General features: G+C 43.5%; 1 protein-coding gene across 2 annotated transcripts in view; it reads left to right on the top strand.

The window, feature by feature from the left end:
• NOS1AP (nitric oxide synthase 1 adaptor protein) overlaps positions 1-12,126 on the top strand; it is a 1,090,707-nt gene extending 1,078,581 nt beyond the window's left edge. For both annotated transcript variants that reach the window (XM_086955405.1, XM_086955396.1), the window contains exon 12: positions 10,582-12,126. In XM_086955405.1, the coding sequence (XP_086811531.1) occupies positions 10,582-11,137 (556 nt within the window). In that variant the 3' untranslated portion in view covers positions 11,138-12,126. The remainder of the gene's footprint in view (positions 1-10,581) is intronic.
• The last annotated feature ends 906 nt before the right edge of the window (positions 12,127-13,032 follow it).

Here is a 13,032-nt window from a genome sequence, read left to right as displayed (position 1 = left end):
AGTCAAAGCTGCGCCCAAAGTCCAGTAAGCTGTGAACCCAGGGGGAGTGTTATCATTTCCCCATCTCTGTTGCCAGGGGCTCCCTAAGTGCAGTGGACTCTCTCAGAGGGGTCTCTGAGACTCCAAGGCCTACTTTACTGGATCCTTCTCCAAAAAGGGGAGAGGGAGTGCTTTGGCAAGGGGTGCCATACAATACCTCTATTGTGAGTGACTCCCTTGGCACTGTGGACTCTCTCAGCGGGTACGCTGAGACTCCAGCACATATATCTTGGATCTTTCCCCAAAAAGGGGAGAAGGAGTGCTTAGTCAAAGGGCACAAAGGGACAGGGGGCTAGACGGAGAAGCAGGCAAGGGAAAGATTCAGGTGAGAGGGGATGGGAGCAAGGAAGTAGACAAAGAACGAAAGAATGCTGAATAGGAACAGATAGATAGGAGACAAGAAAAAAGCAGAGTCACAGAAATCTCTGTCGGAAGCCTGCCGGGTTGACCGGCCAGTTTGAATTCCGAGCACCGTAATCGTAATACGGCGGTCGGATTTCAAACCAAGGATGACGGACATCCAAATTAGGTCCTTAGAGTCTGATGTTCAAACTCAGAAGTTAACACTATCCTTTAGCCTTGTTTTCTCAGTTAGGATAAATGATGTATGACATTACTCAATACCGTTGATGTTTCGAACCTATGTTTACGTGTTAATAATATAGCATTGCAGCGAGCCTTCCTCAGGACTACAATAGTGAACACCACTCGGGAACCCCGGCTTCCAGTTATGATTTAGATGAGGTCCCTGGGTTTCAATAATACTTCAGTGAGGGGGGAGGCATAGGGTTCCAGTAATGATCAAGTGTGGGTCCAATGAAGTAAAAAGGTGAAGAACCACTAGTGTAGAGAACCTTCAGTTTGTTTACAAAATATTATGATTTTAGGCTTCATTTTTCCACAGTGCTAGATTTTATCCAGTCATATGGCCTGCTCAGAAAATTGAATACTTGGTGGTTAGTGGGAAGCATGAATTGCAATCTATAAACAACTTATATCGATTTATTTTCTTCAGAGTTGCAGCCGTTTAAATGTAAACAAGAGTACACATGCTCAGATGTCATTCAAGAAAAACTCATTCTCTGCGCAGTGCTAATGATTATAGGGTGACCAGGCATCCCTGATATGCCTAGACAGTTACAGGTTTTTATAGATTGTTCCAGCGTCCCAACACTTAGTGTAAATTAGTACATGTCCCAGCTTATGAGAAAGGGCCGGGTGAAAGTGCACTTTAATCACAGGTTTGTTTCTGGGCTTAATTTGTAAAAAAAAAAAGTAAGTGCCAGGGCACTTCTCTGGAGGCCAAGTCAGCCTGCACTACCCATTGCCCCTGCCAGCACAGCCATTTACAGTACCAACACAAATAATAACCATTGCAGTCCTACAGGTGATACAATTCAGACTATTTTTGTGTATTTTGACTTTTAAACACACTTGCGTTCATCTCAAATGTAAAAAGACAGTGCCACCATGTGGTGGGTCACTAGTGCCGTGCCGGTGCTGACAAATGCCAGTGCAGAGCAACAGAAACCTCCGGATCAAATTAAGCACTGCTTTGTGTATCCTCACGTTTTCACCAGCTCTCTTCTCACCAGGGGCAAGTTGAATTCCTCGCCTCATTCATGCAGCACAGCAGGTTTTTGATTTAGGATAATCAGTGTCACATGACATCATCAGCCAAGGCCAGGCATGTTCTGGGTCTCATTACAGTACATGGAAGAGGGAGGCATTTCATCTAGGTTTTCGAGGTTAGCACAAAAGGGGGCCTTGAATTTATTTTTTGTATACCAGTGGAAATACAAATTGAGGCTTATGCATTCTTTTTTCATGTTTTGCCTTCTGGTGCTAATAGTCTTTTAAACACAAGGAGATGAAGAACGGAGCATTGAAATCTTTCAGACACCCCCAGTCACAGTCATCTGTTCTCCATTGCACCAGAGTCAAGCTATCCTGGCTGATGAGGGCTGAAAGCCCGAAACCGGTCCTAGGATGCTTGTTTCCAGTCCATGGAGGACCTGGCCTGGCAGTTCGAGCTGGACTGTTCCCAGTGGGCGCAGGGTCAAGACTGATTTGCATATGGCTGGGTCCAAACTGGAATGGCATGGTGAGCAAAAAAACAATAGATTTAGGCCCAGATCTCTTTACTGGGGTGAATTTAGGACATTGTTCTACATTCTGCCCATCAATTGTTCTTTTTGCATTTGTCACTCAGAGTGGAACGGGTATGCCCAGACGTGGGTGCAGTGCTCTCCATGCCGCTGGAGTCAAGCTATACTGGCTAATGAGGGGTGTAAGTCCAAAACCAGTCATAAGATGCTTGTTTCCAGTCCAGGGAGGACCTGGCCTGGCAGTTCGGGCTGGGCTTTGCATATGGCTGGGTCCAAACTGGAATGGCATGGTGAGCAAAATGTTGGAGTCTCACAAGTTTTACCTTCTACTTGTGAGGCGATCCTGCAGAGGTGACATGAACCACCTCCACCGTCTCCCACCTTACCCTAGTAGATGTGTGGATTCTGACCAGGATAGAGGGGGTACCGGGGGGCGAAGCCAGGCAAGGAGAAGTAAAGTCTTCTAGTAACAAATCCGAGGATCTCACTACGTCTCTGGAGTCTTTCTTGACACTAGGTCTGCAATAGATAATAAGGGAATAACTATTACTTCAATGCATCCCAAAACTCCCTACTGCTCTAAGGACTGTCAAACCCTATTAACTATATGATTACCTCTTACGTGAGACCCGTGAAGTCATCAGTGGCAAACAGCCAACCCGCACTCCTGCGCCAGTATCAGGAAACAATGCATACTTCAGTGCACTTAATCGGCACGGGGAATTGCTCCTGCGTGTGAATCAAAATGAAAAAACAGTGCTCCTGCGCAAATAATAAAGTAGAACTGCACAGTAGCCCACCTAACACACTCCTGTGCGTAGGTAGCATGAAATAACAGCATTGACAAGGAAAATGCCTGCACATGAAGGCAGTCTCGTTAGCACAGCTTACATGGACAACAGCACTTGGCAGGCAGCAGATTTCTGGAGTACAGCGCTCCAGCTAGGGAGCCAAAACCGGCACCAGTAAAAGGAACTGCTTCTTAAATCACGAAACCTGATGGAGGATGGTCTCAGACTCGGCATGTCTTCACCGATGGCAACAGCGTTAATCCAAACGCCGAGGCAGCTGGTAACCCCGTCTGTTAAGCGCTTCCGCCCGGAAGTGATGAGGCATGGGGACGTCAGCTTTCAGTTCCGAGGCATAGACTGCTAACCCGATTTCACCTCGGCCAGCGGCAGTGATGCTATGTATGCGTGCGGAGGTCACGCTAGCAGCCCGTAACCATGACACAAAAAAACAATGGATTTAGGCCCAGATTTCTGTACTGTGGTGAATGTATGACATTGTTCTGCATTCTGCCCATCAATTGTTATTTTTGCATTTGCCACCCAGGGTGGGACGAGTATGCCCAGACATGGGACCCGTGTTCTCCATGCTCTGGAGTCAAGCTATCCTGGCTGAGGAGGGCTAAAACCCTGATACCGGTCCTAGGATGCTTTTTTCCAGTCCAGGGAGGACCAGACCTGGCAGTTCAGGCTGGACTGTTCCCAATGGGCGCAGGTTCAACACTGATTTGCATATGGCTGAGTCCAAACTGGAATGGCATGGTGAGCAAGAAAACAATGGATTTAGGCCCAGATCTCTGTACTAGGGAGAATATATGACATTGTTCTGCATTCTGTCCATCAATTGTTCTTTTTGCACTAGTAGCCTTGTAACATTATAAATACAGGACAAGTCCCAGAATGCAAAGCAAAGTGGACAGTTTGCAATCTTTGCTCTCCTTTTTGGGCTACTCTAAATTTTATGAAATAGAAAAAAGTGCATAGGACCTAAAATGCAGGGAATTTGTATATGTAGTCTTTTTAATGGACTTGTCTGGTGTGGCCACTTAGTCTTTCTTTTGTGTTGGTAGGTATAGCAGCAGCCGGCATGGATCGTGGGGGGGGGGGGAGAAACGTACCTGATTGCGGCATCCCTCCTAGTCTCTCCTCCGTTGTCTCTTCAGGCCAGAACACAGAAGCAAGAAGCACCTACATCCAATCACAACGCTGTCTTAGTGCCATCGTTCAGTGCTCAGCCAGGTACTCTGGGCCTGGGCATGTTCTCCACCCAGGCTGTAATGCAGCCTGGATGGAAAACATGCAAAGTGAGTATGACTGTTTGGCCGGCCCGAGACGGCCAGCCAAGTATTAATGTGCACTTAGAGTGGGCAAACCACTCCTCCCCTGCCCTGCTCTGAGAGCAGAGCAGCCCGCCCCACCAGCAGAGCTGCCGAAGCGGGGAAACAGAAAATGATAATAGCAACGAGTTATTATAATATTATGTTTCCTTTATTTACACTGCTAAAAAGGACTGGGGTGATGTCCTACACCTTAGCGGAGAAGCCGCCACTGGGCAGGTGCTGTATTTTACACTGTCAATGTCCACCGTGAGTGTTAACAGTTAGTCTTACTCAGAGCTTAATTTGAGCTGGTGGGGGCCACCAGCATTCATTTTTGGGGACTGGCAATTATTTTTACGAATTAAAAATGTACCCAGAGCATGAGAAAGAAAACACATGAAGTGGAAAGACACAGGAACAGAAATACGGAAAACATGCCACAAGGGGAGAAAAAACGGAACCTGCAAGACTGAGATAAGGAGCTATAGCAAACGCCTATTTGAAACATTGCCAATTGAGCTGTAATAAAAAATCTTGTAAACTAAATCAAGCCTAGCCACTTGACGGCAGTCTATATACAGCATTTGAATCTGGTGCCTAATAATGCTGAAAAACGTTATTCCGGCTAGTTTACAGATCCAGTCGTAGGGTACTAAATATATTTACTTGGAAAAAGAGGATTTTAGGCTTTTGAGTAAACTGAAACTATGGCTTCTGAAAATCAGCCCTTAGACACTGTTAAAAAATACACAAAAAAGTTTACATCTGATTTCGCCGTATACAAGAAGAATAACAACCCAGTGGGCCTTTGTTTGAGCAAAGCCATAAGTAGGACACCAGCTCCAGCTTGTGATTTGAAAATGGGACACAAACCTTTTGAACCAGTGTATAAGCTAAGGTATCATCAAGAAATTAACACAGGTGGTATGCTTAGTAGTATTTACTTCAGCAACACGGGTGAACGCCAGAAATAATGTCTGTTGTGCCAGAGAATCCTAAAAAGAAAGTAAGCAGGCGGTTTGCGATACTACGCCTTGTGGTGGCCAAGAGACATATTGCAATAGGATGGTTGAGTGCCAGACCCCCTACACCAAGAGCTTAGAGAATTGAATTGACTAGAATGTGCGAGTGCGCTAGAGGCCCACATGTGGCGGACAAGACGGAGTGACAAGTTGACAGACGATTTACTCTCTTGGGTACAATGGCACAAGCCCTGGCTGAACTAATAGAGGAAGACAGAAGTGACTAAAAGGCCATTTAATTAAATCAAGTTTGACAATCCCCAAATTGGTACCTGTTCCCAAATACTGACCTCTGGCTACACTGGCCTACAAAATTACCTAGCTGCCCGGGACTTATCCTACGGGACAGGCAACTGCGATGGTTGGTCAGCCAGCTCTTATCTCTTATTATATACTTGATGAAGGATCTCTAGATGGAACCTGAGGAGGGGCATCCCTGCCAAGTGCAACGCTTCTCACGTTAGAATAACGCATTTCCTGCAGTTTTCCCGCATTACCGCTATGCCTGAGATTGTAATGCAATAGAACCATGTCCTGAAGTTCGATAAAACTGTGTAGTTCCACTTTCTCACTTTGCTGGGATGGACGCATAAAAGTGGAATACTGTTTCTCAAAGGCCACAAGATGGCGCTAGTGTACAACGGAAGGTATAGGATTCATAATATAGTATGACCTAGAAATCTCCTGCTGTCAGAAACTCATATTCAAGCCAAACGAATTTAAGAGATTAGAATTGAAGACCAAAACACAAAATCACCCCCCCACCCCATAATTAATGTAAAAAGCGCCCTCTGCTCGAACCATAGTATCAAACGTGGATGTCCAGCCGCAAAACGAAGCTTCTAAATACATGCCAAAATATGGGTAATTCTAAACTGCAGTAAAAGAGGGTCCTACTTGGAGAATCTGTACAGGGAGAAGATCCCAGCTAGGGCCCCTCTCACATCCTGTAGTCTGCCTCGGGTCCCACTTGGCAGAAAGCCTGGACAGACTCTGTCAATTGATCATGTTTTGATCAAGCCAGGGAGGCGCAGGCTGGCTAAGGCAGGGCATCTCTGTTTAATGCATTGTTTCTCTGCCGCCTTGCATAGCAATAGGTGTCTGACCGAGGCTGTGCCATGCTACTACTAAGTGTGAGTGACATTATACTGTTCGTGGGAAAGTGCCTCTCATAATCACTGAATGCCACTCTTAATTACAATCAGACCTTTGAAAGTCACGTCTAAATTATAGACCCCTACCCTTGATGCAAGGGGAGCAAATGTGTCATGATTACTCAAAGCTGCCCCCTCTAGAATCCGGGTTGAATCCCGACACCAGCTCCAATTGTAAAGCAATCTGACTGTCATGGAAACCACTCTCTGACCTTGGGCCAAGTTTGAACCACATTTAAAAAACAGCAAAAAAGAGCATTAATAAATTATTTATTCATCTCTTTAACTCGATCTAACACCTATTTAAACTCACCTCTTCGAGGGGCACCGCTAGATCTTCCCATCCCCATGTCCCTCCACTCCTCCCCGTGTCCTCTTTCCCACATGTATCCCGACAGGAGCTTTCCCCATACAGTGCTCCGTTGCCAGCCAGCTAGTTTCGCACTCTAGAAATACAAAAACAGACCTACATCAACAGAAAAAGCATTTAGAAGCTAAAGAAAAAGATGTTAAATGTGCACAAGTGAGGTATAAAAAAGTACAAACATGGATTACTGATAGCGATCAGCGAAAAGGTTTTTTAAGTGTTTCAGAAAAAGTGGCGCACAACTTGTTACGGTAGGGTAATGTTCTAATGGATTATTTTAGTAGGTGCTTCTTGGTCAGAGGAAAAACCTTAACCTCTGTGAAGGAAGAAAGACGAAGGACCTCCTTCTCTTTAAGTTTATGTAATTTTGTCCAGAGCACACAATATATATAAATAGACTGGTTTGTCTGAAAATAACGATAGTAGGGATAGACCGGACACAGCGTGTAGTCTTAAAGGGTTTTTATTCAACCACAGTATTCCCCACTTGGGAATCACTGTAAATACAAATCAAGCCGACACGTGTTTCATCACAACATATGGCTGTGACTCTTCAGGGCTAGAAGAGAAATAAAAATAAATAAAAAAGTTCAAAATGTTATGAAAAAACAATAATAGTGGCGAAAATGGAACACCCGTGATGTGGAAACCAACAAAAAAGAGAGAGGGGTGGGAGGGGATAGGCGTTTCTGTGTTCATCAGCAAATGCTGTTGTTTATTGATCTCACAAATTGTGTTTAGTGACAAAGAACCAATGTGTCGTGACTTTCGACGCGATTAGAACAGTAGTAGGTAAATAAAACAAGCAACAACCTAAGTTCATAGGGTGCAGTGTGCAGTGAAACATCATATACTTGTAACATTAGGCGTTAACATATACACGGTCAAATGCGAACCTATTTACACAGAAAATTCTTCTCTATACTGTAAGCTTCCTGCTATGTATAAGATTCAGTGGCTACTGTTTTTACTTGTAGAGGATTATTTGTGTAGCTGAAATTAATTAGACACATAAGGGTATAAAACACCTTGTTCCTGTTCAGTACAGTAATTGCGTAAATGTCCGTGGATAGCAGTAATTAGAATATCTCATATTATCACAGCTATGTAATAAATGTTTTCCCAAATTCAGAAAGGCTTCAAACAATGGCTAAAATAGCACATTTAAGCACTGCTCAATACCATAATAAGTTTCCAGAAAAAAACATCAATTCCAAGCTTGCAACGAGCGTAACAGAAAGAGCACTGTGCAAATGAATGATCGTTATTTTCAGACAAACCAGTCTACTTATATATATTGTGTGCTCTGGACAAAATTACATGGATTACTGATAGCAAGTATTATTAGATCCAGAGTGTACTAAGGCCTTGTTTGAACCAGAAAAAAGTGATTTTAATTTGGTTCACAGGGTATTCTAAAGAGCAGAAGGGCCCCCGTGGGATCTGGTGAGCTAGTGTCTTTGTGGCGGCTGCAGACCAGCCACGCTGGCTCCAACACGTGCACTTCTTCACTTCAAGATGTTGCTACCTGTGGCCTTTGTTAATGCAGTTCAACCAGGACCCTGAAATGACTCCAAATTTGTGGGTATTCCCCCCACCAAATGAGAACCCCTACCCTACAAGCAAATGTCTTCACGTGTGAATTAAAGAAGCTTGCCTCATTCTTCACCCAACACATTTTGTTTTCTGCGGAGCACTTCCCCCTGTAAAGGCCCAAAGCCATTTATCCAAGCGGACCCCTCCATCAGATCTTGTACTAGCCCTGTTCGCAAGCAAACTTCCTCGCTTTTTCATAACATCAAGAAGGCCTCAAAGGCTTCACCTGATAGCACATCCAAATCTAAATCTATATTGTCTCCTGATGACACCAGCACCTACGCCAGGCTATAGACCCTCTTCTAAGGTACTTGTAAAGTTATGGACCCTAGGCCTGCAGGCTAAGATAACGGACAACACAACACTGCTTACATGGTGCATTTATTTATTTATTTATTTATAAAATTTATAGTGCGCACTGTTAACAAAACGGTGTCCTAGCGTTAAAATGAAAGCTCCCCTCGCCTGGTGCATAACTGGCGCACGGCACATGCGCTCGCCCCTTTTATTAGCAGGGTCACCTGACTGGTGAGGCTGTGTTGCATGGGTGAGGGGGTGTTAGCACTGCCTAAGGAGGGGATGCTGAATGATGTGTCCAGCAGGACACTACAGAGCTCCACAGAAACTACTCCTGGCAGACCTCCTACCTTTGACACCACGGTCCACAGCAACCTCTGATCCACAATCTTTGATTTGTAGAGCAGGGAAAGGTTTTGCACCACCTCTGTTGTGATGTCTAAGAACGCGCCAGCACCTACCACCGTATTTCCTCAAAATGTTTTCAAAAACGATATAACTGAGCCATATTACCGAATCTTTGCAATAATACTAAAATTGGGCAAATTTATTTTGCACTGCTTACAGAATGCAAGTTTGCTCCAGTACATATTACAGAAATTTTGTATTGGGTAAAAAAATAGAGGAAATGGATTGAAGGACTATATCTAACTATATACAATTATGCTCAACCATAATAAATATTGAAAAAAATATATGCTGACTGGCTCGTCTTCAAACATGGTGGCACCCATCTTTTGCATTTGAAAATTGGGAATAAATGTATTAATGCCATTTCATTTTAAGTAAGCACAGCAGGAATAATATGAAAGTAGTTTCCTCCATGCTATGCCCTAGTGCCAAAGTTTAGATAGAATGCCATTAATTATCCCATAAGTAGCAAAAATAATGTAAAGTGGTTTGTCCTTATCCTTGCCCCGGTTTAAAGTTTATGCAACATGGTTTCAAGCCTCTTTTGTAGTTGATAAAATAAGAAAAAAGATGACTAGTGATGCCTTGAAATCCTTCACTGAATTCGTTCAAAACCAATTTTCCAGATTTAGTCATGCTATCACTCCACATCTGGTGCATGTGGAGGCACTCCCACATTTCAACCCACTAAAAGCAAAACTGACCACTTCCGAGCTTGCGAGAGGTACAGGGGCATGTATTGTGGGATCATAGATTATCCGCACTTCCGACACCCGCCATGCCCTCCAGCTAGTGTGGATCCCCGATCCAGGTCCTCTAGGTGACACTGAGATGCAGTAACTCTTCGGCGATGTGTTTAAGGTGCTTAACAGAAGAGGGAGATGACTACCAGTTGATATGGGTTACAACACTATCACATCCTCCTGGAGGACAATAGCAAGCATCCTACCCAGACTGCTTTACAGGAGTATTACATTGATCCTGCTGATAGCCCTATTGAACCTCCTAGAGGAGCTGGGCCTAAATATTTGTGAAAGAGCATTCATTGGCCTGGGGTTGATTCTGGTAAAACAAGGTATTGAACAGGGCTGGAGACAGCTGGAAGCCACAGGCTGATTCAAAAAGAAGACTGGCATGAACTATTCTAGAGTCATGGAATTATGAATGTGCATTGGCAGGGGATGTACGCAAAAGCACAATAAAGTGTGAGGGTGGGTGGGGAGCATGGCGACATTGCGGTTGAAGTGGTAAATAAATAACTTATTACTGATATTGTCACTGGAACAAAGAGCACTTATGTGTGGTCTCTGATTGCACTTCAGTGGGAAGATTGAATATGTAAATATGGCCACACATTTTATTGTATGCCTATTTTACAATTTTTTTAATAGAAAATGCCTATACAAATATTATATAACAAATGAAAAAAGAGAATGCTTACGTACCTGAAAAACTCACAATTTTATGTTGTATCTTTTAGGTCAAAGTTTCTGGAGACTTTCCCCCGACTTGAGCCACCACCACCTGTAACTAGGAAACGTATTCCCAGGGCTTTAAAGACCACTCAAGACATGATGATCTCTTCAAGCCCAGTCGTGAGCAGCCCAGATTCCACAGAGGTCTCCCCCACTGCTTCACCGGAAAAACAAGCAAAGCCTCAAGACCTGGGTACCGAAGAGGAGGCCTTCTCGCCAGTTGCTGGAATCTGCCCAGAGCAGGTACAGAAGGAGAGCTCTGAGAGCTTTTCCTCCATAAACCACCATGAGCCGATGGAGAATGGAGACGACTTTTGCCTTAATGATCTTTCGGTGCCCGATCTGATCAACAAAAATAACGTAGCCAAACTGAATAAAACAATGGAGAAGACAATATCTTCCACTCCATGTTCTGGCAAGCCGATCTTCAAAATAAGCAATAGTCAAGATTGCATGTTGGACGAAGACTGCCATGATGCGGAGGAGGAGCTAGCAAGTGCATTAAGGAACTCCACCTTGGACAGCGAGGGTCCCCACCCAGATTTGCTCTCTTTTGAATAACAATTCAGTCTAGGGTGTTTCACTCAGTTTAAAGATTTCTAAAGTAAGGCTTTCTGTTTCCATTGGGTAGTACCTGCCCGTTCATCTGTGGGTTTGATCATACACTGCCCTCGCCAACAACTTATTGTTCACTATGGAGCTAGTGGTCAACGCCCACAGCCATTTCCACAGTTGTTCTGAAGTCTGCTTGTGAATGTCATATATGTTAGTGTTCAAGCTGGCCTTCTTTCTTGGTAATCTCCCCAGATTCACTCTTACACTGACTGTATTCTTATTTGTTGTTCTATGCTTCAGGTCACTGCCCCAATGTTTTCCTTTCCTAAGGATTCCACTGTTCTGTTTCAGTGCTGACATCTCTGAGAATAGGGTGAACTATGCCATCAAAGTAGTCGCTTTCCTGGCAACAAAGCTGAACCAAATGCCTAGGGAGGGCAGAGAAAGCACACACAAAAAGTGAATGGAAAGATGTATGGTGAACAAATGGCTAGAGAAATGTTTGCCAAACATTTTATGAATTGCTGAAAGCCAGTCAACAAAAGAAAGCCATGGGAGAAGCCCCAAGGTGAAGGATTTCACAAAGGCCTGGACTGTGACAGAAATGTTTTCTAAGGAAATGCCTGCAAACAAACCCCAGGCAATGTTCATTCTTATGGATCTTACTTAAAATGATGATGCAAAAAAAGAGATGGCAGATTGTATGAATATCATTGACAAACATGGTATGCTTATGTTAAGAAATGGTGGTTTTAGATGAGCCGCATCATGTCAGGTGAAAACAAAATAACTCATTGTTTTATGTAATCTGCTGTAGCTTCAATATGTATGCATGTACTGATCACTTGTATAATATAGGTATTTACACCCTCTCACAAATCCTAAGTTAAGGTCAGAGTATCTCGGCCAAACTGGTGCCCTGCGCTTAGCACTTGTGTTAGGACCACACTGTACACCCTTTCAGCCTCTCTACAATAAAATATTGACCAATTTGAGTCTTCGCAGAAGAGAGATTGGAAGGCCAAGGATCCAATTCCGGTGAATGCCCGCTGTGTGCCATTGGCTGAGTAAACCATATCAGACAGCTTTACAATTGTGTTCACCCCAGTGTTGGCAAGTGGATGTGATAGTTGGTCCAGGAATTCAGATCACCACAGGCGTGTGCTAGTTATTCCTCATATAGCATATGGACTTGAATTGGTGGCGTTCCAAAGTGCTTTGTCATGGTTTAGGTACACACTACATGTCTGGTAATGTATTTGGTATCAAGGCCGTATGCCCATGAATTGGATCTTGGGTTTTATCAGAGGCTACAAACAACTCTGGAAAGGTGGTTTGTGTATTTTTTTCCTGAAGCTGTGCATTTAACTGGGGTCAGCATGCAGTTGTTAAAGATTGTAGGTAATATGAGTGCAGTATCACCTCCTATATGTATTGGTGGATCTAGCTAGTTTCAAAATAATTTCAAGGACAGGATGCCCGCAAGGGGCTTCGTTTTAGATTATTGTTTACCAGTTATTTGTTCTGTGTTCGAATAATCACATACTATTGTTGAATCAAACCATTAATGAACTTTCTTTTCAGAAGCTAAAAGCATTCGACCAACTTAAATGAACGAATACTTTAAAACAGAGAGATGAAGAAAACGCGGAGTAATTATTCTTTTTGATACAAACATATTTTATAAAGAATGCTTAATAAGTCATGAGGGTACACATCAACATTAATGATTGAAGTACAGTGCCAAACAAATGAAGAAAGATTTAAAAAAACAACCTATAATTCATCTGCAACAAAGTCCAATCCTAAAAAGTTTAGAAGATGACAACTGTTACATTACAATAAGATAATCATCTCATGAAGTTAATCATATGCAAAGAAAAGGACTGAATGGTCGACTA

The sequence above is a fragment of the Lissotriton vulgaris genome, chromosome 1_1 (assembly GCF_964263255.1).
Source record: "Lissotriton vulgaris chromosome 1_1, aLisVul1.2, whole genome shotgun sequence".
Classification (NCBI taxonomy): Eukaryota; Metazoa; Chordata; class Amphibia; order Caudata; family Salamandridae; genus Lissotriton; species Lissotriton vulgaris.
The sequence above is the reverse complement of the archived record's forward strand: the minus strand, read 5'-3'. Positions and strand labels throughout refer to the sequence as shown.